At 43.3% G+C, this 26,184-nt stretch overlaps 1 protein-coding gene across 1 annotated transcript in view; it reads left to right on the forward strand.

Annotated features, from left to right (window-relative positions):
• The window catches only part of LOC105933345 (sprouty-related, EVH1 domain-containing protein 2), a 34,740-nt gene extending 9,045 nt beyond the window's left edge, over window positions 1–25,695 (forward strand). The window contains exons 2-6 of the mRNA XM_012872830.3: window positions 9,530–9,722; window positions 9,821–9,989; window positions 12,105–12,169; window positions 18,929–19,087; window positions 19,725–25,695. Of these exons, the coding sequence (XP_012728284.2) occupies window positions 9,530–9,722; window positions 9,821–9,989; window positions 12,105–12,169; window positions 18,929–19,087; window positions 19,725–20,510 (1,372 nt within the window). The 3' untranslated portion in view covers window positions 20,511–25,695. The remainder of the gene's footprint in view (window positions 1–9,529; window positions 9,723–9,820; window positions 9,990–12,104; window positions 12,170–18,928; window positions 19,088–19,724) is intronic.
• Window positions 25,696–26,184: the final 489 nt, after the last annotated feature.

Here is a 26,184-nt window from a genome sequence, read left to right on the forward strand (position 1 = left end):
TCAGCTATCTTTTTATTTCCATCAAAAAATATATATTTTCTACAGATAATCTGTTTTCTAATCTCTGGGTATGGCAATGCTTTGACCTGCCAATACCAGTCATTAATTATTCATATTAGGAGCAGAAGCAATTTAATGATCCGTTTGTTGAGGAATTAGGAACGACGTCACGTCCGAGTCCGCAGCGTTCTAGTTACAGTGCGGGATGTTTGACGGCAGGACTGTTGCTTGTGTAAAACCTAAAGAGAATAAATGGAGGTACCAGGTTTCGGCTGCATCTACATCTTGGCTTCTTTGAAGTCATTTATTTGGTTTGACACTGGACATTACCCTCCATTTAAGAGCTCCGTCCTTTGGCATGGCTACATAAGGTTTTATGTGCTGAAAGGAAAACACAAGACGGCCATTAACAGTTACTAATGCTAACTGCGCTAATTGCTAATAAAAGATATAATAAAATGTTAGCTCTAATCCTATTTGTTTGATTTGAATGAGTAAAACCATGCCTTACAGTGTTTTGCTGTCTCTTGGCATCTTCCCTTTGTACTCTGAAGTTGGATTTTTCTCCAGGGACAACCCAGAGGTTAGCATCCAATATGGCTGCCTTGCATGTAGAATGTAGTGAATTATTTCCACGTCTGACAGTGTACCTCTTTAAACCAGTCGCACACGTTGCCGTAAAGTACCCTTTTGTAAGCAATTTTTGTGTGCTTTAACGTATTAAACTGAGAGAAATTATTGATGCTGGATTTTATTGCTCATAGTAGTTAAGCGCCACAACAGTTAACAAACCTGACTGTTTACTTACCTGTCGTAAAAATCCATGACGGGTAACCATAACCTGAAAAGTATGTTACAATTAAAGGAAACTGGAAATTTTCTCACACAAAATTCTTCTTCATGTGAATCACTCTAAAACTAGCAGATGTTGAAAGTAGCTAACAGTCTTTTTTCAGCGATAAAGCTTTCACATTGAAGAGTGTGGCTGCTGGTGTAACCTGGTTGTGCAGTGCTTAACTATGGTATGGTAAAGTATGGTGCTTAAGGATGGCTGTTCCAAAAACATCCGGACAATTTTTCTGTGCATCTCAAATTATTTCCACTCATCTTAAAAGGGAGAGGCTCTGCTTGGGGAAAAGTTGAAAATGTAGCTCTGTGTACCAACATAAAATAGAATACTAGTTATTAGTTTGTTTGTTTTTTTGAAGAGAACTGGGTGTCTCCTTCCTTCCATTTGAATAAAAAGTGTTTTCAGGAATGGCTTACTCTCTCTTTCCCTCGCCATTTCAGAAAGAATACAGACGCGTAATGATCTGTGACCAATTGATCGGATCGCCCTCGCTGCCTTAGCGCTGTGACTGGTCAGTTGAACATAGCGTGTTATCCGTTAACGGCGCTCGCATATCAACTGACGCACTCGTTTTTAAGCGGCGGCTCGAGCCTTGTGCTGCCCTGACATGTGAACGTTCCACATAACTGCATCGGATTGACAGAACGCCGATCACACTTCCCCTCGGGACGCTCCGGTGTCAATAGTTGTGAATGAATTCTCTTCACCCCCATGTTCCGACCCTGCACTTCCTGTCTCTCTGAATGAGAGGGAATAAAATAAAAGATTGGGTGGAGTAGACCAAAAATCCTGTCTTTTTAACTAATTTGCTTCTCTGTATCATTAAACAAACCATCAAATTGATGCGAGTTGGAAAATCAGCAAATTCGACCATTCAGAAGCATTCAGTCAGCTTTTTTTCCCCCCTGCACACCATATGTGGCATTACCCTTGTCCTTGCACCAGGGGTACCAGGCAGTGCCGTGAGACACTGTAAGCATTTGGGACATTGGAGCAACAAACCAATATTTAAATGATCCTGATTGTGAAGTGCCCTTCAGTGACTTCCTGATTGCAGCAAACAGAGCGTATACTGTGTGCAGAGAGGGGTGTGTGTGTGTGTGGGGTGGCTGTTCATGCTGAGGCGTGGCGAGTGGTTCTTTATCACAGGAAGTATAGTCACTCTTATCACACATGGCTGGACTGCCCTCACCGGCCCATTTATCTGGCACACATGAGCTGGATTCCACACATGTCCAAGCCAGCTTCCGAGCCCCGTTTACTGTTTTATTACAGCCCTGTTGCACAGCCCTATTGTCAGGGTCCATCTTACTCTAGAGCACATTCAATAGCCTGTTTGTTGTGTATAAATATAAACTGGGCATGGTGAAAAAGCTCTAAATGCTATCTAAATGTTTTTGTACCATGCTTCAGTGCATTATGTTGTCGTAATTTGAAGTGGTCTTGATTAACAATTCTCCAGGCTTTTCTTGAGTCTTTGGCAGCTTTTTGAAACTAATTTTTATGTCCAATGATTGACCATGATGGCATGTTGCACAGTGTGAGGTGGACAAAAGTGACTCAAAACCACACGAGGCAGATAAATTGTATTCAAAGGTCATGTCTTTAAGCAAAAAAAGTGTGTGTGTGTGGGGGGGGCAGGCAGGCAATCTTCATCTACTGGATATGAAGGTATTCCTATTGAATCAATTACAACCACCTTGTTAGTTCTAAAATATCAAGTTATGTAAGCTTTTGTGTCTCTCAGAGGCTAAAGAAACTGGAACAAAACCATTCCTATTAAAGGCTGCCAACAGCTAATAATTAGAGAGCTGCCAATTCAAATTTTGTAGCCAATTTCCAGCTTCTTGTTCTCGAATCGCCTCAATCTCCTAATAAAATCAATTTTAGACTATTCAGATTTTTCTTTAAAAACTAAAAAGCATTCAATATAATCATTTATATTCATTCGCAGTTGGTGAGCTTGGTTAGCGTCACATAAACAGCAATTTCCATGTTTATATTATATAAAATCACCTCTGATTTACCAAAAGGCTGCCAATCTAGCTTTCCAAATCTAGCATGTTCCCATAAAAGACAATGTTTAAAGGGGAAAAAGATAAAGCAGAGCATTGTTTGATTTCATATTTTAACCTTCCTGTTATCTCCTGAAGGTCTTGCTCTCTTTCGGCCTGATCTTTAACCTAAAAGTTGAGTATAGCCCAATCACAACAATTTCACAGTTCATGTCTTTTAAGCAGCCTATTTAATTTGATTGGTTCCAATGTCCATGCATAGGGACAGCACTGGTAAATCTCTTCACCTTTCAAATTTTCAGGCATGATCAAATTTTCTGAACATGCCAGGTAGTAGCTAAAAAAATGAGTGAAAAGGAAGTCATGTTCCGAACTCCAATTTCAAAAGATCTAAAAGGAAGATGACTTCTTGATCGAGACCCTTTTTAAAACAATACAAGCATTTCTTGTTTTTGTTTTCCAGAAAAATATCAATAAATGGGGATGACTTTGGACTGTAGAACACCCCTACTTGACAAGTAGTAGAAGTTTAAGCAAAAGTGTGGAGAAATGTTCAGCAAATGCATCTACATTTGCAGCACATGACTGTGCAGGACCTGGGGGTTCAGAATTATGCCATGATAATGTCTAACAGATGTGTATATATAACAGTAACTTACATTTAAATACATACAAGTTACTCTTGGCTAAGACAAAAGAACAAACATTTGAAAACTTTGACTCATTGGGGAGATTTCTGGCTCCGGTTAGCGAATGTTTAGGTATATATCCCAGGCTATTGAGCTTATGAGTAATTGTTTGATATGCAGTATAAGTGGTATTGCAACGGATAAAATGGCCGGCAATTGGACTTACATAAGATGTAGTGTCTGACACACCCTGCACCTTTGTCCCGATGGCTTACAATAAATTATAAAAGGCCATGATTCACGGATTTGCTGCTGTTATCTGTAAGGCTGTCAGCTCCCCTGTTACTCACATTTGTTCGTAATAGTATCCTTCAAACACCTGAACGATGCTTTCTAAAACAACCTGTAGCCTATAATTCACAGCCGCTTTGCTGCCGATCAAAGTGATCGGCTACGATGTGTGGGATTCTCACATTTTTGCGCTGGGTTCTTCTGTACAAACGCATCATTATTATATTGCATTAGTCCTCTTCTGTCAAACGGAGTGGCAGTCCTTTTTTCAGCATCATCACCTCGTGTAACATTCACATGGACAGAATTAGATTCACAGTTCCTAAATGTTGGCGCGAGTGCGTCTGTGCCAAGATGTTTAGTCTCTTCCAAGTGCATTAAAGTAGCATTTCGCTGCTGGTTGTGGCCGGCTGTGTGTTCCAACCACAGATTACAGGGGCCTGTCGGCAGACGGGGCTCTAGACATGGGTCACAAGACAGACCAAAATGTGACAAGTTCATCTCAGAGAGCCGATAGCCTGGATCGTGTATCTGAAAGCACATGTTCCTATTTATTGCAGAATTTAGTGTTTATTTCTGTATGTGGGTGGCTTGGACGCGTTGTTCTATATGTGGCTGTGCCATGTGTGTGTTTGAGTCATGTAAAGGCAACAGTATGGATTTCCAAATATAACAGTTTCACAGCTACCGTGAAGCCAGAAGTGATGAATGACAGGGTTTGCCGTTTAAGGTAATTGCGTTTCGACTAACTTGAACTAACTCGTAGAACAGACCAGTTGTCAGTTTTAAGGCGTACCAAGGTTTTAAAAAGGGTTACTGCATTCACATCACAATATTGGCTGTTTTAAAGAAGAGGTGCCAGCATTAGCTTTAACGCTAGCTAGCTGCCTCTCTTCTAGCCGTTTCTTCACACTGCCAGTCAGCTGGCTGAGGGAAGGATCTATAGTTTTTCCCTCGCTTACAAGAAAGCCTAATTAATTGTTTAGAAATAGTCATAAGTAAACGGGTACAGCAGTTGTGTGGCAACTAAAGGGATGCCACGCATCACTCATAGAAAAGTAATACCGTTTTAGCAGTACAGTAGGCAGAGTGCTCTTTAGCAGCTGACTGCGGGCTAGCAGGTAGCTTTACTTACTAACATGCTAGTGTACAGAAGCGTTTATTAAGCTTGCGTTGCTCCAAAAAGAGCTGAATGGCAAAAGGGTACAATTTTCTTTGCAGGTATCAGAAGCAACGTAACAAAGACATTTTAGACATAGGGTTTTAATCCATATGTTGAACGCCAGTGAGTAGAATTGTTGCTTTTCTATTTTAGATAAAAGTAAAGTGGATCGTTTCCATACGAGTTCTCAGCTAATAAGAACATTATCCTTTCTTTCCTTTTGTCCCTGCTCTGTCTGCAATTGTACCTGAATTTCTGCTGTGCGGGTTTTCAATAATCTTGCTGCTTTTCTAGCAGTTAATTGAGGAGCAGTTTCTCGACAAGAGCACATCATTTTCGTTCTATAAAACTAGAAGTGATCTCATCAACGCCATATAGTTGGTATACAGTGACGTAGACTGTGTGGGAGTGCTTTAATTTTGGTCGGTGAGCTCTGGTTCAGTGGTAATTACTAGGGAAGACTGGGTTTTGGGTGTTTGGACCCATTTAGCTGCATTTGGGCCAACTAATCTTGGCAGCATGCGGGCCCTCAGATTTGGCATCCACATGTGGAAAAAGGAGCTCTAAGTTTGGGGTGTCATTTATACTATAGCTGGATTGAGATATTTATTTTAGTGGTTGTATTTTGGGTTTATGGTGATAATCTATTGTAAGTGCCTGGAAAAGGGCTATTTATTCCTTTGATAGAAACAGGACCCAATTCTCTCTTTTTAGGCTCTTGTTTTATTTTTTTTGTGTTTTTCCATAGATGCTTTATTAGCACCAAAGTAGCCTTATTCCAAAGCAACCCAAAAACATATAGGCAGGTATTTAACCACAGTAGCTTAGTCAAGCTAAAAGGTAGAGATAATGCAGTCAAAACATTTTAAAGGCGTAAAACTCTAGTGGCCTATTTTTATCACCAGTTTTGTGCCGTTTTCGTTGCACTGTGATGGCTAGCTTGCTCCGTACTGTAGGCTAGCTTGTTGGCTTCCAGTTAGTTTAGTTTGTTAATGGAAATGCAAGTGGGTCATTGGGGTTTCTATTTTAAAATTCTATTATTTCCTTTGTTGCTTTTCAAGTTTTCCAGTGGCACAGAGGAACCTGAATGGCTTTTTTAGCCTACGCCCATCGTGCTTTGACATGACAAGTGCAACTTTACCTGCCCACAGACTACCGCTAACGCTGCCCTCTGCCAGTAACAACATTAAGCTTTTCTAAGTTCCATAACATCTTTCTAAAATGCTCCCCCCCCTTGTTGGTTACTGCGTCTATGTCCAAAGATTACAACAAAAAAAACTTGTACTGGCTAAATGGAAAAAAAAATTGCCATTTTATGCATGCGTGTCTTTCACAAAAGCACATACGTGGGTGATTCTGTGGTTGCTTTTCTGTACGGGCTGTTTGTCTTCTATCACCCAGTCAGCCAGTCTGTCATTCAGTCACTTTTATGAATGTGTGTGGGCGGGAGCTGTGAACCAGTTCTGCCACCTGTGTGTGAGCGTGCATTAGTTCCTTTGGACTATCTGCTAGTTAACTATATAACACCTCTCTCATTCACTCCCACTCTGCCACTCATCGTCCATATCTCTTTAATACCCCCTACACACACACACACACACACACACACACACACACACACACACACACACGGGGACAGTATTGATTGAATATACAGATTCACATCCTGTTATTGTCAGCTTGTTCGCGAGGATCAGGACCGTGTATTGTGTCCCCACGAGGGTGGTGGCTGTCATGCTAAGGCCGGAGAATGGCTTGTGGATTTGCCGCTTCACATCCGGTCTCCTGTTTGTTTTTTTGTCAAGTATTGTTTTGCGCTGCTAAAGACTAAACTGTGGCTGCATCATCGCGTCGCCTTGTATGATGTGCGTCCGATTCAGGCTCCAGTCGGCTGTTGTCTTGTCTAAACAAACTGTATGTAGCTGGGGTGAGAATGTTTTACCTGTTTAATGCAACTAATTGCGAGGAAGTATATATCTGATTACATATTGGTTTTATCGCCTGTCGACTTTGAGTGTCTTAGTACAGAAACCCTCGTTAAAGCTTTGAAAACACAAGTAAGGCTAGTTTGATAATCAGCTTGGTAAACGTAGCTCTCTTTTTCAAAAAGTGCACCTGGGCTGCAAATGTTACATTCAAAAGCAAAGTTAGAATGCTTGTATGAGATTGTCACGGTATGATAACCTTGAGTTAAAGTACAACAGTTTGATGGTATCAGGGTATTTATACTACAAATGTAAACAAAAATCTGAACTATTATGTAATCCATTTAAACAGGCAAGAAATATTTAATGCTGTTTAAAAAGACATTTACTCTTACAGTTATAGTAATTGTACGTATAACTTTTATTTACTTGCCATAATATAGAACTGTTGTAACTGCCTCTTTTGGATTTGTAGTTTTATTTTAAACATTATTAATGTAGCACCTAATCATGTTGCACATTTCTACTTTTTATTTGGTTCTTTTTTTTTAATTATTATTAATGTTTTAAATTTTTACACAAACACCCAATAGCTCAAACCAAACTTGAGGACATTACAGGAACAAACAGCAGACCAGCATTGGGTACAATTATCCAGTGAGTGAAACAAAAAACCTTGAAATAACCGAGAAGCCAACAGAGGCCCCAACTGCTGTAAAACAGAGATAACAATTTAGATCTGATTCTTCTAATTCCTTGTCAGATTTTATTTTTATTTTGTGTTCACTCTACAGCTCTCAAGAATCCTAGCATCCCGTTGTCTAAAGAGCTGACTGAGAGCACATGAGCACATTTAAATATTTTGTTTTTAAAGGTTTGAGAATTATTTAAGTATTCAATTCTTTTGAGTTTAGACAGAGAAGCCTAATTTGTTTAACAGGAATGTTGGAGGACTTTTGCAGTGGAAAAACAAAAAACAGATCTGGAGTGTTATAACTACTCTCACATCGTTTTACAGCAGTTAGTCAGGTTTATGAAACAGAAAAGGAAATGCCTACTATCCCGTAATAATGTGATGCAGATCAGCAGCATATATCGGAACAGATTATTTTAATCTGCTCTGTAGATAAAACTTAATTAAAAGTGCAACTGGCTCGAGGCTAAGCTTTACTGAATATCATATTCTTTATACCTCGTACTTTTATTTTAACAAACAGTGCAATGCCTCTCAAATTTGATGACCGGGATGTGCATATTCCTGCATTTGTGACTACTTTGGACAAAAGATTTGACAAAAGATAAACCTTATTCCAAAGGATATATGAAATGCACCGCTCCCACAACAGGAAGTGGTTTTTTTTTAGATATATAAACTGCAAAGCAGTTTAGTGGCATAAGAATAACCTACAGCTAAATGCAAAATTATTGCATTCTCTCAGGTAAATACCACCAAGTTATGGTTGTAGATAGCAGCTCTTTCGTTGAGGCTTTCTTGAATAGAACTATTGAAATCACTAATTTTTAGGCGCACACAGCAGGATCATACTTTTGTGCACTCTGGGGAAAAGAATGTTGCGGGATATTATATTGCAAAAAGAAAAGTCATCATTGCGGTTTGTAATTTTATTTGCTAAGTTCACTCTTTTGATTACTTTGCTTGTCTCAGTTCTTTGCCTACGCAATGTCTACATATTACACCTTATGAGTTGAGATCTCAAACCGTCTTGAAAGGTTTTAAATCATGTTGCAGCATCCACTTGAGCGCAAAAACAAGAAGTGTCCATTAACGACATGGAATAAGTATCAAACTACCCGTTGGAAACAATGATGGTCATGTTGCGTTGGTGTCATTTTGAAATGCTCTAATTTAAAACGTAATCTCTGACCATCAGGTGGAGAACACTGAGCCCTGTTCCATTAGTTTCACCGTGTGTGTGTGTGTGTGTGTGTGTGTGTGTGTGTGTGTGTGTGTGTGTGTGTGTGTGTGTGTGTGTTTGTGCTTTTTATGCTGACTGATCCTGGTGCAACACCTCCCACTTCAGCACAGTGAGGACCGAGCAAAGTCGTGACTTGCGACGCCCTCAAACAGTCTGCCGGGGTGTGAATCAAACTTCTGTAGCAATAAGTCCACTTTGACTTTGCAGCAATGTCTGCTCTGACAAATGGAAGCAAGATTGAAATGTTACGTTTTGTCCAAAGGACGTGTCTTTTGTTTTGGAAATGCGTTGGGATAAAAAAAAAAAAGTTAAAACGTTCCTTTAACTTCAAGTGAAGTTTATAGGAACATTTTCTGTATAGATTACAAGGTTCCCGCATCGTTCCATTTCCTTTTTTGGGTTTAACTATAGCAGGAAGTGGGTACTCTCTGCATTTGACTTATCTTACCACATACAAGCAAACTAGAATGTACTGTAACAAATCAAGCATCTGATAACGGAGTACGAGTCTGTTTTAAAAAAAGTCACATGATGACTCAGTTGATATCAATGTTTTTTTCTGTTCTTAAAGCATTTTTGAACTCGTATAATTAGCATTTTAAAATTAAGAACAGCAGCAATTTAAATTCATTTCATTCATCCTCGCCCCCTGTTGTGTGTTTGCGCGCATTGAGATCCCCATTCCAATAATCTTTTACCTTCTTTCATCTTTCTGTCCAGTGACAGCTACATCGTGCGTGTTAAAGCGGTGGTGATGACGCGGGACGACTCAAGCGGCGGCTGGCTGGCTCAGGATGGGGGAGCCCTCACCCGGGTGGGTGTTTGTCGCCTCCTTCCCACCGAGCTGACCCATCTTCCGGGCTCCAGCAGTTCCCAGTTTGTCATCCGGGGAGAACGGCTGCGTGACAAACAGGTAAAACCCCGTAAACCCTAGGTTAGCTGAATCAAACGTTATGAGTGTTTGTGTTTTGGCTACGGAAGTGATGCTGAGTCGTGATGACGGCTCCACAGGTGATCCTGGACTGTCCGGTGAGGAAGGATATAGTGTACACCATCGCGATGCCGACATTTCACCATTGGAAGGTAGAGGACAGGAGGTGCGGCCTGTCCTTTCAGTGTCCGGCTGATGCAAGAGCTTTCGACAGGGGGCTGCGGAAAGCAATCGACGACTTGGCTGAAGGTATGCTGTGCAGCAATGTAGACTTCTCCGTTCATCACGGTTTCCAGTGGAAGAACAGTTGCAGAAACTAGGGATGCGGCAAGAATTTGTCTCATAAGTGGAATCAGACAGTATGCTACATCATTGACCCTGGCCGGTTTCTGGCTTCCTGGAGACTCAAACTCTGGTCTTTCTCCAATCATTTTATGTCTCACACCAAAGCTCTACCAGGTCTCTGTAAAAATGGCCCTCTTCAGTTTGGATATTGTTATTGAGGGGAAAAATACTCTACAGGCTGAAACACACGATCTGACGAGAAATCACGTTGTAGCAGTTAGATTGGTTGAAGTTAATGGGGCCGGGCAGACCGGCATGCTGTTTTCTGCAGCTCTACTGCGTAGCTCTGACCAAGGTACGCCCCTGCTCCATGAGTCAGACACGGGAAATGATCGTGGACCGCTGGGGTGTTGTTTCCAAACCAATAGAACCCGTTCATTGGACTGTCCGTCAAGCTACTAACAGCTAGCGCTAGCTTATGTTGTCTGGGAGGTTTCCTATGAAACTGTCGTTGATACAGGAGCTTTACTGACCCTTTTATGTTGCTTTCAAACATCCGGGCATCGTCTATTTTGACAACCCCCCTAATGTGGGCTCGGGTGAAGGTGTAACTGTAACAACTTATAAAGACATTGTACTGACATCCTTAGACGTTCTGTCATTCTTGAGGTGTGAGGACAGAAGAGGCGGCTGCAGTCGGGATTAACAGCCGGCGTTCTAGCTATAAACCTGTAGTTATTTACACTGTAAAGTCAGGGGAAAGTTTTAACGCTCAGATATTTGAGGAAAGACGCCTGAGAGATGTGTCCGAAGGGGCGTAACACAGGAGCAGCGCCCCGTTTCGTAAAAACTCTCGGAAAGATCCTCACGGCGTTGTGGTTGCTTTGATTTGTCCCTCCCAACATAGCATCCTAAGATATTTCATTGAATAAAGGATTTATTCCCTCTCATTCCCCCCCACAGACGACCGTAAACGGATGTTATAGTTGAGTTAGATAATTAGCCGTAGGCTGTTTTTTAAACTGATAAGACTGGATTTTTAAAGCCGTGGAAAAAAAGCTACCAATAATAAATGCTTATCGGCTCTTTCTCCACAAAGCCCCGTTCAAAGGTTCCCGGTCAGGAAACAAGCAGACCATTTCACTTTTTTAAAAATGAGGTCAGTGGAAGCACATGCGGTTTAAGGAGAAATATAAAAAGGAATATGGATTTTCTACAGACATGTCATACATTCAGACCGCTGCTTAAAGGGAGAGCATCACTTTAGCAGATAACGGGAAGGTTGATCCAAGAACTGCGACGCTGCTCTGTTCTATCCTTTTTTAGCTCTTTGTCCAGTGTCGGGGAACATGCTTGATTTGGTAATGTTGTCAGCCTTTTGGAAATTTCTGTTACCGTAAGAGCCTTCATTTTGTTGAGAAATACACACACGGCTGGTTATTAATGCTAATAGTTAAAATAAGATGCTAAAATGTCAGCTCTGTGATCATTCTGCCTTCTTAATCATTAGTCACTATTTTTAAATAATTGTTTATCATTTTACAGCTGTTCTCCCACACAGTATGATATGACCTGTCCCCCTGATATAAATAATCTTATGTTTTAGTTGTTGAAGAGAATTCTGAATCTGCTAAAATCAGTATCTGCCGATTTAGAGCTTTGCAAAATCCAGAAATTGCTCACAAAGCTGTGATCACTGCATCTCTGACAAAACCAGTGTGTGTTTCTTCCACAGCGATGAGTTTTAGAAAAAGAGAGTGAGAGAGGAGGAAAAACGCTTTGCTAATTCACGACTAGGGCTGGTTAGTAGGCGGTGCCCAGAACACGACAGGTAAAACCAGTCGGTCCTGGCGCGGACATGAATGAGTTTAGCGCGTGTTGAGAAACGGGTATCCGAAAATAGTGTGTCTGAAATTTGAACAAGTGACAGGATGAGGAAGTTTACATCCAGAGGTAGTAAAACCTGAAAGTTTATTAATGCCGCAAGTGCAGCCATAAAAGCGGTGACACCCAGAAACAGAGCTGAACTATAGAGTCGCTTTTCCAGATCTGTTTAACGTGATGCTTTCCTCTCCGCAGGTTCCACAACCTCCTCTACAGCACTCCAGAATGAGGGAGAACTGGGGGATGACGACGTGTTCACTGTAAGCCTTTCTCAACACAGTCCTATCTGCATGTTAGACCTATAAAGTCCTACATTTATTTCTAGTTTAAACCTGTGAAAAGGGTAATGTCCCTCATGCATGTTGGCTCCATCATGCTGCTGATCTTAAGCAAGACATTTGTGGTTGCCTCAAAAGTCAATGCATCTCTGGGCTGAGCGGCCTTTTGGAGGAAGTCGCACAGCCAAGCTTAAGCATGTGTCACTCCTTTCATTGTGCAACGAAGGCGCACAGCGTGGCACGGTCTCTGTTTCAGCCTTGCCCTAAAAAAAAAAACGCAAACAAATAGGTCTGCAGGTGCTGTAATGATCACGAGGACAGGTCTGACTGCCGGACACTGCCTTCAGGGTTGGAAACAGTTTCACTTTGCAGAGGTTTATAATACAGGGAAGTAGATTTGATCTCAAGAAGTGCATCTTTTATCACAGTCGCCACAAGCTAAACAGAAGAAGTAGGCTCTTAGTGGTGGTGCCGTTAGGCCAGGTAGCCCTGGTGCTGATTTTCTTTGTTGATGCTGCAACAAAGGATAAAGAAGTTGCTCGCCTCGACGTCGTTCCTCTGTCACAGGAAGTCTGAGGATGTTCCCAGCTACTGCAGGAAGTTTTGGCTTACGCTCAAACCAGGGTGCCACAGTCCGATAAGAACATGCATCCAGTTTTCTGCACAGCACGCCCCCTCCAGCGAGGCAGAGAAGTTTGATTTCATTAGGGCCGCCTTTGGTTCTTGTAGCTGCAGATGGACCGTAGACAACCTTTTCTGGTCCCTTTCCCTAATGTTACCCCAAACTACCTTCCCAATCTCTTAGGCCGATATAAAGTCACGAGTGGGATGGTTACTAAACTTTGAAACAAAGACGGACACCCCCTTTACACGGATGAAAGCTATTTCCTGCCCATTTTGGATGCAGAACATAAGCGTGTCAACATTTGAGCCAGATAAAGGTAATCCTCCAGCATGCGTCCACTGAGGATGCCAAAAAGAATACAACCCCATATTTTACCAGGGAAATGTGGTGCTGGTTCCACTGCTTTTATAATCTCTTTTTTTTTTTACAATCAATACTGAAACTAAGCTTATAACATCTAAGGCATGACCTGGTTACTAGTATCAATGTATAACAAGGTTTTAATAAGTGGTGGTTCCAAAGCGTTAAAAGGACTTTCTTCATACTTCTTCTCCTATCCTTTGAAGTCATTTTAATGAGATGATGGAGAAAGAACTGGGTTTGTATGTTTTTATTTCGTTGTTCTTCCAGGTGCATGAAGCATTGAGTTTATATAGTGCTGCCCCTCCCCCAACCATTGCTTCGCGCTGCTGGTCAGCTGGCCAAAATGAAACTCTTCTTTTCCCTGGCTTACAAGTAAGACGAATTCGGCTGCTCGGAAATACCCTGCATTGTCAAAAGTATCCGCTCACCCATCCAAGTAATCGGAATCCCTTCCATGGGCCTAAAAGGTGTCTAAAATCCAGAACCTGTGTGTGCGGACTGCTCAGATCCTGTTTGCGTAAATACCAAGATAGCACGGTACTTTCAGTCGAGGTTATTTTACTCTCATACCGGGCTGTGCCTAAAATATCACAATGCACCAAACCACACATTATAGTGTCCGCTAACTTTGACAATTCAATGTCAAATCCAAATCCATTCTGAGAATTACTCCAAGAGGTCTTGATACGTGTCAGGGCCTCTCTACCTTGAGTTAGCATAAAGACCCCCCCCCCCCCCCCCTTACCTTCTCCTTTAGTGCTGTAATCTGACACCAGAGCCAGCAGGCGGGGTCATAAGGTCACTTCCTGTATCCCACCAGCTCCCCCCCCACCCCACATGCACACACACCATGGTTGCTCCCTCCCATTTGGAAGGGAGAGCAGCCACCGAGCTAGCAGCGAGCAGCTGTTTCCCAGCTTAGTGCAGGGCTGGTGATTTACGAGAGGAAGTTCCTCGTGGTTCATCTTTGACTTGAGCTGTCTGTTAGGGCCATGACTAATGGGGGCTCTGCTGGGAGTGTATAGCCACCACTGAGACTCACACAAACACATGATCAGGAGTGCAGAGTTGAGTGGAAGCGGGTTTTTTTTGGGGTTGGGGACGGGGGGGGGGGTGCTGCTGCTTTCAGTGGAACAAATCCGTAGCAGTCTCTCTTGTTGGCAGAGAAGCTGCATATTTTTTTTTTTTAAGTAAGACTTGTCAATTCGAGATCAATCCTCTTTAATATTGCATCTTGTGGCAGATAAGGAAAAAAGTATTTAAGAAGCGCTTAATATTTCCATTTCAGTAGTATTTTACATAGTTTTGCAAAGTTAGGCTTAGGGATCCAGCTAAAGACGCATTTAAAGTCATCTTGCATGCCTTATTTTAAAGGCGTGTACTTAAACACAGCACAAGATTACACCTAATAGTTCCCCTAACTGTGTTCACAATCCAGAACACACAAAGAATGTATATGCAGTTTCCATCTTTCTACTGAGCATAAAAGCTGCCGTTGATGGCGACTGCCAAACCCAAACTTGCCTTTGATCACGTTCACAGGAGTCCCTGCTTTTGGCTGTGATTTGTCTAAACCCCAGGCTAATAGTGGGTCTATGTAGTTTCCCTGTAGTTGTGATTGAAGCTCATGCCACAACTCCCATGATCTTGAAGAAACTGGGTAAACCTGGTCTTTCCTGCAACCAGATGAAGACGTAGATCTAGGAAAGGGGGGGAGGGGATCTGATAGTTGGGTTTACAAATTCAGGATATTTGTAGGGATCCTTGTATTTGCAGCCAGCCGCCTGTCGTGCCATACCCCTACATAAAAGTTACGTGCAGCCGACTAGTTTCAACGTCTCAAATAGCGTGGTTCGGCTCATCATCTGAAAAAGTGTGGTGCACCTTCAAACCTATCGAGACATGGCTGTCCAGCTAAAGTGACCGTCTAGTCAAGGAGAGTGTTTATCAGAGACAAAGAGAACAGAGCCACCAGAAGTCCTGTTGCAGTTTGCCTTTAAGGGATACGTCAAACCTGTGGAAGAAGACGCTCCGGTCACATTAGACCAATATTCACCTTTTGGGTCTCCAGGCGCTGCTTGGAGTGGGAACCCCTCTCTGAACACCCTAAACCTAGATCCAGGGCTATGGTTAAGATCAAAACATGCATTTGGTAGAGCGACCCAGTCAAAGTGCTGGGTTTTATTGGGTCTATTTTTATCTTTGCTTAATGACTCAGTTGCTGTTTTACAAAGACGATTTGTAAGAGCTTGTAGAGACGTGCATCTGTAGCTGCTTGGAAAGCTGGTTGTGCAACGCCTTGCCTTTTGTGGAACCTGAATACATGCACACTTTCCGGGTTTTTATTTGTCAGCAACTACCGTTTCCTAACCATATCACAATTCTGCGCTACTTTGTGTTGGTCTATCAAATAAACTCGCAACAGAATCCTTTGAGGTTTGTGGCTGTAACATAAACAAATGTGAAAAGGTTTGACACCTTTGTGGTGGACCCTATTTTGTGTATGCCGTCAACTCCTACTATACATTTTCACAGCGAGTGCAGAATTGTAAAATGTCCACCAATGACAGCAATGCAAATGTACTTATTGTTTGGACAAGGCTTGTGTTCACCTCAGCTTCTGGCTCCTAAAGTAAACGGCGACTGTGATGGAGCTTGAAAGGTCCAAAGTCGTGGACAAGGGGGGGAATGCTTCATCAGATTTACTGCCATTTAGGGGATGGAAGGAGGATAGCTCGAAGGGGGGGAGAGAGCAATGATGGACATGCTTCTCTAAATTATTCCTCATTCAACAAACCTAAACTTAACTCAACCCACCCCCTTCTGATCGCCTCCTGTCTCCGTCTCTATTTTGGCTCATTCACAACAGGGGGAGTGAAAACTATTGAAGCAATTCTGGGCTCGACCCAGACGTGCTAGATTGGCCTGTTGAAGGATGAATCCTCCCAAGCTTTTAGCTGCGAGGCGTTTTGTGTCAGTAAATAACTTGAAATGTCCTCTGTCCAGCCTTGGACTGGAATATGCAGCAAGAGGATGTCCAGTAACCAGCTCTCTCCCCCTTTCTCTGTCCTCTTGTGGAGTTTGGGCTTGCAGCAGAACGTCTGGTCTGTGTTTTGAATTAGTTGCAGCCACGGAGGCCAGAGTCGGACTGGTTTTGTACCTTATCGACTCCTCCTTCCACCCAGTAATGGCTTCTCCAGGGGGGCGGGGCCGAGAGCAGAGGCAGTATGTTATGTTATTTTTGGCGAGCTGCTCTCAGGGCTTTGTAAGAAAGCTGGGAGAAATTCTCGGCATGGCAGTATCCATGTGGTGGAGCAGGATATAATGGGGATGGCTTCAGCAGACAGACGAGGCCAACAGACGAGACACACACACACACCCACCCCAGATCTGGGTCATATAGCATAAATAACATCCCAGATTTGTTCTGAACACGATGAAGTGGTAGGGACGCAAGGGAAGTGTTTGGAAAAGTTTGCAGAGAACGTGTCCTAGGAGTGTATGTTACCTACAGTCGATGCAGACTGAAAATTATTCTTATTGTTTCAATAGTTTTTGTTGCAAAACATGTTGAACAGGAGTTTGCCAGTTTAACATTTTAGAAAAAGTCACCAGCATGCAAACAATGATCACAAACCAAAATAGGAAGATTTGTCCTGGCTGTCCCATTTTGGATACCCAATCAATATCCACCTTCCACCAGCTAGACCAAAGGTTATTACCACTGGTGGCTTAATCAATAGCTGGGGGTCCTCGGATGGTTTCAACATTACCTAGATCTGTTGAACAGAACTGGCATTAGACTGATGTATGTCTACTGCAAGTGAATGGAGCAAGTCTGACCTGCAAGAACAGGCCATTGATGCGGATGGACACTTTTCTTTGTTTCGAGGATAGATTTTCACAGAGGAATAAAATCTCATTAAAATAACCTTAGATGCAAGAAGTATTTCTCTAACCTCATTTCGGTTTTCATTTTAAATTTGTAAATGGGACCCCAAACACCTCCCACCCCCGTCTCCATTGATTAGACACAGACCCATGTCCCGTTCCTCTTGCTGAGCAAAAAAAATAGTCTAACAAAACCGGGGAAATTATATGCCTGTTATTAATTATTGCAATCGTACAAGATGGTTTGGATCTGCAATAATTTACAGAGTCCCTGTCTACAAGAATTACACTTTGTTTGCTTTGTTACGGTTTTGCATGTTATACTTTTTGGTAAAATAAAAATTTCCCCAAAACCATTTTGGCCCCCACTGCGGAAAGTTTTTTTGTTTAGAGAGCAGCTTAAGGTGAGATAATTTAAAATTTGAATAACGTAAGTTCCAGGATTTTTGCACACGTCTGCCCCCTCTGGCGACAACTTAAAATGACACCAATGATGTGCATGGGAGAAAAGGAAAAGCATCTGCCGCTCCGACTGCACAGGTCCTTAGTTTAGAGGAGTGGTGTCTTCTGCGGTAAAAAAGCTGTAAATAGTGAATTTAACCCATCATCTCTCACTAATGCATCGATTACAGCGGAAACTCAACAAGTAGCTAGGGGAACGAAAACGTGCAGTGCACAACATCCACAAACCCAATTCACTCTCATAAACTGACCGATGGAGGCTATAGACACAACTGCCGTAAATAGACGAAAACTCGTCGGGCAAACATAAGGGCCTGTATGGGATAGAAATAATAATTAACTTCAAAATTTGTGCCATGCACCTTTCAAGTTTTTTTTTTTTTTTTTTGAGAAAATATTTTGAAATAAAATTATTCTTAAAGAAGAAATTCTTTAATTTTAATCCATTTGCGTACTTGTCCTTGAACGCGCTCGTTGTTTTTCCCTTTCTTAACTGCCTGTGACTTATTGGTGTCATTGTCCGGTTACACCGTTTCACCCCGTCTACTGGACTGAACTCATCTTGACTAGCTCCTACCCATGTGCTCAAATAAGCACGATGATGAGACAGGAGGAACAGTAACCTGCCTCTAAGACGGTGCCCTCCGAGGACGACTCCCCCCCTTTCCCCCATTTGCTCTGTCTGAAAATGTGTCTGTCTGAGCACGACATGGCCACAGCCCGGCTGCCTCGTGTCTGGCCAAGGTTTGGGTTGGATTTGAGCCCTGACAGCCTTTAGCGGAAAGGGAACAGGATACTATTTGTGCACACACACTTATAGGCATACGCAGAGCGGTGCGGAGTGCCGGAGAGGTGGAATGTGGAGAGAGTGCTATTGGGGGGGGGGGGAGCGGAGGACAGGTTGTTGTGAGGGTAGAAGAGTTAAGATCGGGGGGAGTGCATTGGAGAGGCCAAAAAAGGTGACTCTGGTTACCGTGTGCAATTGTCTGGAGTCCTGATCATGTTGCACCACATACTTTATCTGAAGCATGTTAGACGCTGTTTCTTCTTCACTAAAGGGTTTAGGTAAACTTCCTGCAGTGACATTACAAGACCTATTCTGATCTCAGCTGTCGCAGCGAACTTGAGTTATGACAAGTTTGCTAGCCACGACAACCGTTTTAGTTCAGTTCGTTGACTCAGCATGCGGCAATGCAAACTTGGATGGAGTGGCTTTAAAAAAAAAAAAAAAAAAAAAAAAGTCCACATGCTTCCTGTTTTTTTCCAATCAGTGCTGCTGCAAGGCTTCCTGTTTTTGTTTGTCCAATCACGGTGTCCTCCCAACACTGGCTGTTTGTCTGCCGCGGCCAATGAAAGAGTGGCTTTTGAGCGCACATCCTGTGTTTGTTTGTCCACACCAGAACGCCACGGACAGCTCGTCCAACTCCTCTCAAAAATTGGACGGCTCCCTGCCGCCGCTCGAGTCCTCGCCCCTTCCTCAGAGACACAAGTGCACGCCTGGACATCGCCATGACCTGCATGACTCCTACCGCCTCACAGACCACTACTACTTGGACCAGGTAAATGGGTGTTCAGTGTTCCTAGGTGAAGTGGTATGCCTTTTATTTGACTTGGCAATTTTATCGACCGTAGTGATTGCATTTCTATCACTGTATTGACCATGTGATGCACATCGACATGTTGTGACACGCTGTCTGCTGGGACTTTAACTGGAACTGTTTGCTTTGGTCAGAGAAACTTTGTATTGCGTGGGACTCCTGGGTCTGTGCAGGATCTCTCTCCAGATTATTTACTGCGCTTCAAAGTCAACGCCGTGTGAACAGCGTGTGTTAACTGTGCACTCGCTCACACGGCAGGACTGACTTGCTTTGTTGTTGCTTGGCAATGTGAAGAGTGCCATAAGCTTCCATGTTGCATTTGACTTGCCTACAAGTGCTTGCCATGAGCAGGGAGTGACTGTCGCAGTGCATTATGGAAGATGTAGTGTTATTGGTGTGGGCCCCATAAGGGCAGACTGTTAGTAATGCTTTAGAGATGTTAAAAGGTTAGGTGTTTCTTAAACTTTTAAGTGTAATATTATACCACAGCAATTAGAAATGAAGGTATGTTTAAGCTCTGCATGCTTGTAAATGTGGTTTGCACTGTTTGTTGTCGCTTACCATCCAATTAAAGGTTGGTTTTGTGTCCTCCCTTCAGCCGTTGCCTCGGATTCCTCGACACGTCACCTTTGAGGATGAGGAAATTGTCCGGATCAACCCCCGGGAACGCAGCTGGGAGCGAAGCACAGAACGTTACCTTGGACGGCAGGCGGACCGCTCCTGGCCCACGGGCTACGAGGACTACCGTCAAGCGACGGTGCGGGACAGATTCATCCACTCGGATGACTCGGAGTCCTATGTACACTTTGACAAGACGGAGGCGCAGAAGCACGACTATACCTACCCGCTGGCACCCGCTCTGTCGCCCTCAGACTCTGACCCGGCCCTGGGATCCTTGACCCCTAAGGGTCAGGCCGGCTCGTACCACCCGCCTTTCTCCTCGGTCGTCTCCAACCAGCCTCGCTCGTTTTTCACCGGCTCCTCCCCGTCCTCCAAAGACAGGAAGGGGCGGAAGGACAACGGGTTAGAGCGTGCTCAGTGCGAGCACTGCGGCGAGGCCTTTTACCTTTCTGACAACCGGAGAGGACGGTGCCAGGATGCTCCGGACCCCTTGCGAGCGTGCATCCGACGGGTCAGCTGCATGTGGCTGGCAGACACCATGCTCTATCACTGCATGTCCGACCCAGAGGGCGAGTACTCGGACCCGTGCTCCTGCGACGGGGGCGAGGGCAGCGGCGGGGGCCGCGTGGGCACGCGCTGGTTGGCGTTGCTCGGCCTGTCGGCGGTGGCGCCCTGCCTCTGCCTCTACCCGCCCCTCCACGCCTGCCACCGAGCGGGGCTCGCCTGCGGCTGCTGCGGAGGCCGACACAAGGCCCAGAGCTGAGATGCCGTACTTGGAATCATCTCAGAGGAGACTACAGAAACAAAACAAAAAAAACACCTTAACCCAATGCAAGCACAGGGAAAAGGAGGGATGGGGAAAACGCTCAAAGAGGAGGGACAAGTAGTCACAGCTGCTCGCTCTCTCTTGCCTTGGTTTTTCTGGGTTTCTCTACAAATTCCAGACACTGAAATAAGCCAAATAAGAAAAAAAAAAAAAACAGTTGGTGCATTTTGTGAACAGCCTGGGAAGATAAGCTCCCCCTTATGGCAGACAGTTCTCTCAGCTCTCCATGTGGCCATTTCATGCTCTGTTTCTGAAGAGGGAGCAGTCTTTTTCAGGGGGCCTTTTTTTATAGCCAACCTATACGTCATGTATCACATATGCAGGTACTTTATATTGTTGTATTTGTACAGTAACTCGGCCTCAAAGAACTTGAACTCTTTGTTGTATTTTTTTTTCTCCTTCCTTTCCTTTAATGTCTCTGTGGCCATATTGTTGATTTTCTATTTAAACACCAGGCCCTCTCAGTTCAACAGAAATCAGACACTACACCTCTTTGGGAGTGTGTGTGCGTGTGCGTGTGTGTTTCTGTGTGTGTGTGTGTTTGTTGAGGCCTTTTGTTGTCTGTACTGCAGCTTGTAGTAAAGCTAATGTATATATTCTACATAGTTCTCACCAGACATCTTTGCTCACTCAAACAAATGTGGTACTCATCTTAAAGGGATAGCTTGGAGATTTAAAGCGAGATCCCGTGTAGTTCTCAGTAAGGGCTCCGTCGCTTGTCAGCAGACGGATGTCGTATCGCAGCCAGTTTGTAGAAACGTCAATAAATCCTCCGGATGGACTCCCCAGGTTTCAGCTGATTGTGGCACTTTAACCCAAACATGCTTGTTTTGTAGGGAAAACCGCGCTACAGGGGTCGATATCGACCGTCTGCTGCAGTGGGCCGTTGCGCGGCTCGCCGCCGTCTTCCTCGGCCGAGCAACGTCAACGTTGCTAGTGAGTTATGGTAGCTGAAGCTGATTGTCAGGACGATTTCCAAACGACTGGAAAAGGCCAGGAATGCAGCATCCCTCAATGCTGTTGCACAAAATCCGAACGTTTCCTCCCCTGTCAGGGCAGGCTGACATGACGCAGCTGTAGCGTTATGGAGCCTTGGACATCAGACTTCTCGTATACGTACGCATACACAGATGGACACAAATGCACGCGTCGCTCTGACCACGAAGGCCTTCATACTGACAGTAGAGTAAGCTGAAGTACATATTTCATCCTGCAGACGATGTCCATGTGCAGCGTTTACGACCCTGAAGCTGACAGGAAACTATTTAGATGCATTTCAATGCAAGTCAAATAATGCTCGTTAAAGTAATGTTCTTTTTTTTTGGTAGTTTAAAACTTGCTAAGCTTTTGAAATGAATGTGTTTGATTATAACCGTACTCTCCGAGACCTTAGACTAGACCTGTGCTCCCAACTGGTGACGTATCTCTGTTACGAAAACTCTTTGCCCCATAACGGAAACGTTAGGGTTAGAAATCACGGTAGAGCCGTGCTTTTTCTTTAACACCCATCTAATGCGAATTGGCACACTGTCCAAACTTCACCTCCGTGAGATTATGAGCTCTCCTTGTCGATTCACGCTAAGAGACGGAACCAGAACCAAGACTGGAGCCCGGTCGGAGTCACAGTCAAGCCTGGTTCCCACCTGTTAAGATTGGGATAACTAACTGGTTTTGGTCTGAGAGACGTCTAATTTGGTCTATTTGGTTTCAGTCCACTTAACTTCATGAAGTAGCACGCGTGTTCGGCTGTGGAAAACGGCAGCGACGGTGTCTGGTTCATGCTTAAGAGTTTAATACGGCATCAGTTAGCATCGGCTAAAGCTAAATCAGCTGGCCATTAGAGGTCCAGCGCTCTGAGGATTTTCTTTCCGTTTTCCACAAACTCGCTGCGACGTGAGATCTTTCTGTCACAGGTATAGGAACTGTTAGTGATAATAACTTTACCGAATCTCACTTCAGCAAATCCGATCTATCCCTTTACTACTCTTATGATATTCCAAAGATTAGTGATTTTTATTTTGTTTTTTTTATCCTATTTATTTTCTCCTCAGCCACCCTTAAGAGTGTGATTTGACTTTGCCTGAAGTAATGCTATGGTAATCTAGCATCCCTGCACCCCTCCCTCTCATTACCTTCAAACAGTGCCTAGAAAGTCTCATAACTGGATCACCCAGAGTCTTACGATTCCAGTCCGATTTGGGGTCATTTCACTCAGCAAAGCAAGAACCTCCATCCAGAAGTCAGAAGGGTTTTCTTGTCCAAGGCGGAAATAATCAGTCACCCACCGTTTAAGAATTAGTGCCCGTTTGCCTTAAGATGTGGAGTCTCGGGTCTAAACTTCACGTCTCTCCTTAAAGATGTCTGCAACAATCCAACCACTCAACTCAACACGATTTGAATTATTTTTGTATCAAGAAGGAAATTTAAAAAGACAAAAAGGTTCTCACTGCGTATGGACTGTAGTTCGCCTGCGATGTACAATCACCAGCCGCTTGTTTTTTTTTCTTCTTCTTTCTTTTAAGCATCAAAACCCCCTCTCTTTCTCGCTGGTCACACACAGAGCATTACGGGCCTGACTAAAAGAGGTCTAGATCAATGGTTCCCAAACATTTTTGCCTCTATCTTACCAAAACTGCAGCGGAGGAGACTCGTGACTGGACATGGGCCGGTATGAGACTTCCTGCAAGGAGAACACTGAGAAGTATCGCTATATTATCACTAAAATTAAGCCAAAAATATAAACGTGCTCCAGTATGACCAATAGTCATACTGGAGCTTAAATCAAATAGCTTGTTGATTTTATGTTTGTTTTTTTAATACAAAGACTTGAGCATAGAAATTTAAAACAAATACCCTCTAAATTTAGTAGTAGTTTCAAAGCAAACATGCTTAAGGTCGTGCTCTTCCTTGAGTTACGCCAGTAGAGTGAGCTGGTATTAGCTGGTTAACTGGGCAGCTAGTTTCTCCACCATGGATGCCTGTGTTCTCTGTGACTGGAGATATTACCTGACTGCGTGTGGTCGCTTGCTTTCAGCCAGCTGACTTGCAGCGCTTACAGTCTCATACAATTGTATTCACTCTGGCTTTTTCTCTGGCATCTCAGTAAAAGGACTTTGACCTGTGTAAAAAAAAAAAAAACAAGTACTGCAAATACTTTTTAAACTGTAACGTTTTAAATGCCTCCCAGTGACCCACGGGCGCGGCTGAATAGACCAACGGGTCCAGTCATTTGGTAAAATGACAGCAGGAACAGAATGCCCCCAATATATTTATTTTATCTCTTTCTGTATTATTTTATTCTAAGACTTGCACCATAAACACGCTTTGCAAATCTTTTTCCAGATTTTATTTGACTAGTAGAGCAGATCACACGAACCTACATTCGCTGATTCTCAACCTCAACTTTTCTTGTGAGTCGCTGGTCTAGTTCGAAACCCTCTAAGACACAAAATGTCTGTCGGTGCCGTTCTAAGACAGTGATCATAAAGAATTTGGGTCATGTTTTATGCCGGTTGTGCATTCGAAATGTCCCATTTATGATGCCCACAGGCTTTTCCGTGGTCGGGCTTGTCAGATGCCGTAGAGAGGTGGCTGTTTCGGAAACATGAGCAACGTCTTCTCTGACTATTTATAAGCAACAGATTCCATGCATCGGTGGCGTAAAGGCTCATTAAAATCAGCCTATTTTTGCTAAATCTACACACAAAAAAAGCAAAGTGTGAATGTTTTATAGAATTCTACCATTTGTTACAAAGGCAAGATAACTACCAGGGGCCTCAAAAAGATATGTAAACTACATCGGTGTCGATCTTTGTCGTTTTTATTTAACCTTAGGCCGAATCAAAATAATTGCCCTTACTTGTAAAGTGACCTAATTTATTGCAGAAAATCAGACTATCCCCGTCATGCTTTAAAAGTTGTGATTGGGAACATGAGCAACAAACTTGCTGAATCGACATGTGACCGTTGTGTGCTATTCATCTCTGCCCTAATGCAACCCGCCCCCTGCATGCAAGGTCTGGGCTCAGCAGCCGAGGCGCAGAGTAAAGTCAGGACGCCTCGGCTGGACTGGGAAAGAAATGGTTAAATGCTCTGAAGCGGGAGGGGGGGGGGGGGCTTCGATTTTACAGCAAATGCAAAAAAGAAAGAAAAAAAAAGCAGGAACGTTGTCCCACCTGCTGTTTTACTGTCTCTTCAGCCTTTGGCCTCTGTGATGGCAGCGTCTGGAACGTGATGGCGAACACAATAAGCTGTTTAGACATGAAACGAGGCAGGATGTCAGTAAGAATCCCTCAGAGAGCAAAAAAAAAAGTGTAAAAGAGTCATCTGAACTTTTAAAAACACGCATTGGGCCCTCATTGTTTTGCCAAGGAAATGTCCTTTTACTGTAGCTGAAAAATCCAGAGTGTTTAAGGATGTCCTCCCCTCCCCCCCACCCCCGCTGGTTGTATCTTTTTGATACATCCTGTCCCCTGTACCGGCCTGTATGTCATTGTATGAGTGCTTGTGTGCGTAGACGTGGCATCCTCTCCAGCCTCTCCATCCTGCTCCTTGATCCAAAGCTACTGGGATCAGCTCTCACTCACATACTGGCTCCGTTCTTCTAAACTTGCATCCATGAAGGGTGATGCATCAGGGACTGGGCCAATCCGTTCAGAAAGTGTCTGTGTTTTATCCTTCTTTTTTTCTTTTTCTTTGTTTTTTTTTTTTACATTGATCTCACATGTCAGAGCCATTTACAAAGTGCCTGAACACATCCTCCTATCTCCTTGCGTATTTAAATTGAAAACAAAAAAAGAATTGGATAAATCACTCTACTGAATTGGATCCTTTTTTTTTTATTTTACACTTAGTATTTTTACCTCCTGTAAAAAAAAAAAAAAAATACGAGCAAAAATTATATTATATATATCAATTGTATGTTGTACATTTTTATTTCTATATTTGTTTTTTTAAGTAACTGTTTCTAACATGTACGATGGATGTAGCTCTTGCTTTTGAGAAGGACGAGGAAGTACTTTGTAGATACTAAAGAGTGGCCAGGGTCTGTGAGAAAATCAAGTTGAAATGTGTGTCTTACCTTCTGCCTCTAATAAAACGAGAGACGACAGAGGAAAACCCACCATGCACGCTTGCTGATTGACTCCAGTCTCGCCTTGATATCTTTGCACATCTACTGAAGGGTTGCTACAATACTGCTCAGCACAATAAATCCACAACGTTCATTTACAAAAGCAAAATCTGCTCCCCCCCCCCCATGCATTTTCACAATGACTTAGTCAAGATTTAAAGTGGCTCAACCCAAAGGATTTTCAAAATGTCTGCATACACTTTAGTTCTCTCTTAAAAAATGTCAAGGTCTTGGAAGTTTAGAAGAAGAAAAAGAAAGAAATGAGGGATGACCCGGGACTTTTGCACGGTTCTAAAAGTGCTTGCTCATAAAATGGAATATGATTAGGTTGCTGCAGCGGTTCTGTTCAAATAGTGAAACTTGTATACAGTTGAAACCAGATATTTACATACTGTACATCGTATATAGTTGAACCTAGATATTTACATACTGTACAAAAGAAACTTCTCTCTCTGGAGGTCAACAACCTAGCAAATCGTC

Source organism: Fundulus heteroclitus, chromosome 22 (genome assembly GCF_011125445.2).
Source record: "Fundulus heteroclitus isolate FHET01 chromosome 22, MU-UCD_Fhet_4.1, whole genome shotgun sequence".
NCBI lineage: Eukaryota > Metazoa > Chordata > Actinopteri > Cyprinodontiformes > Fundulidae > Fundulus > Fundulus heteroclitus.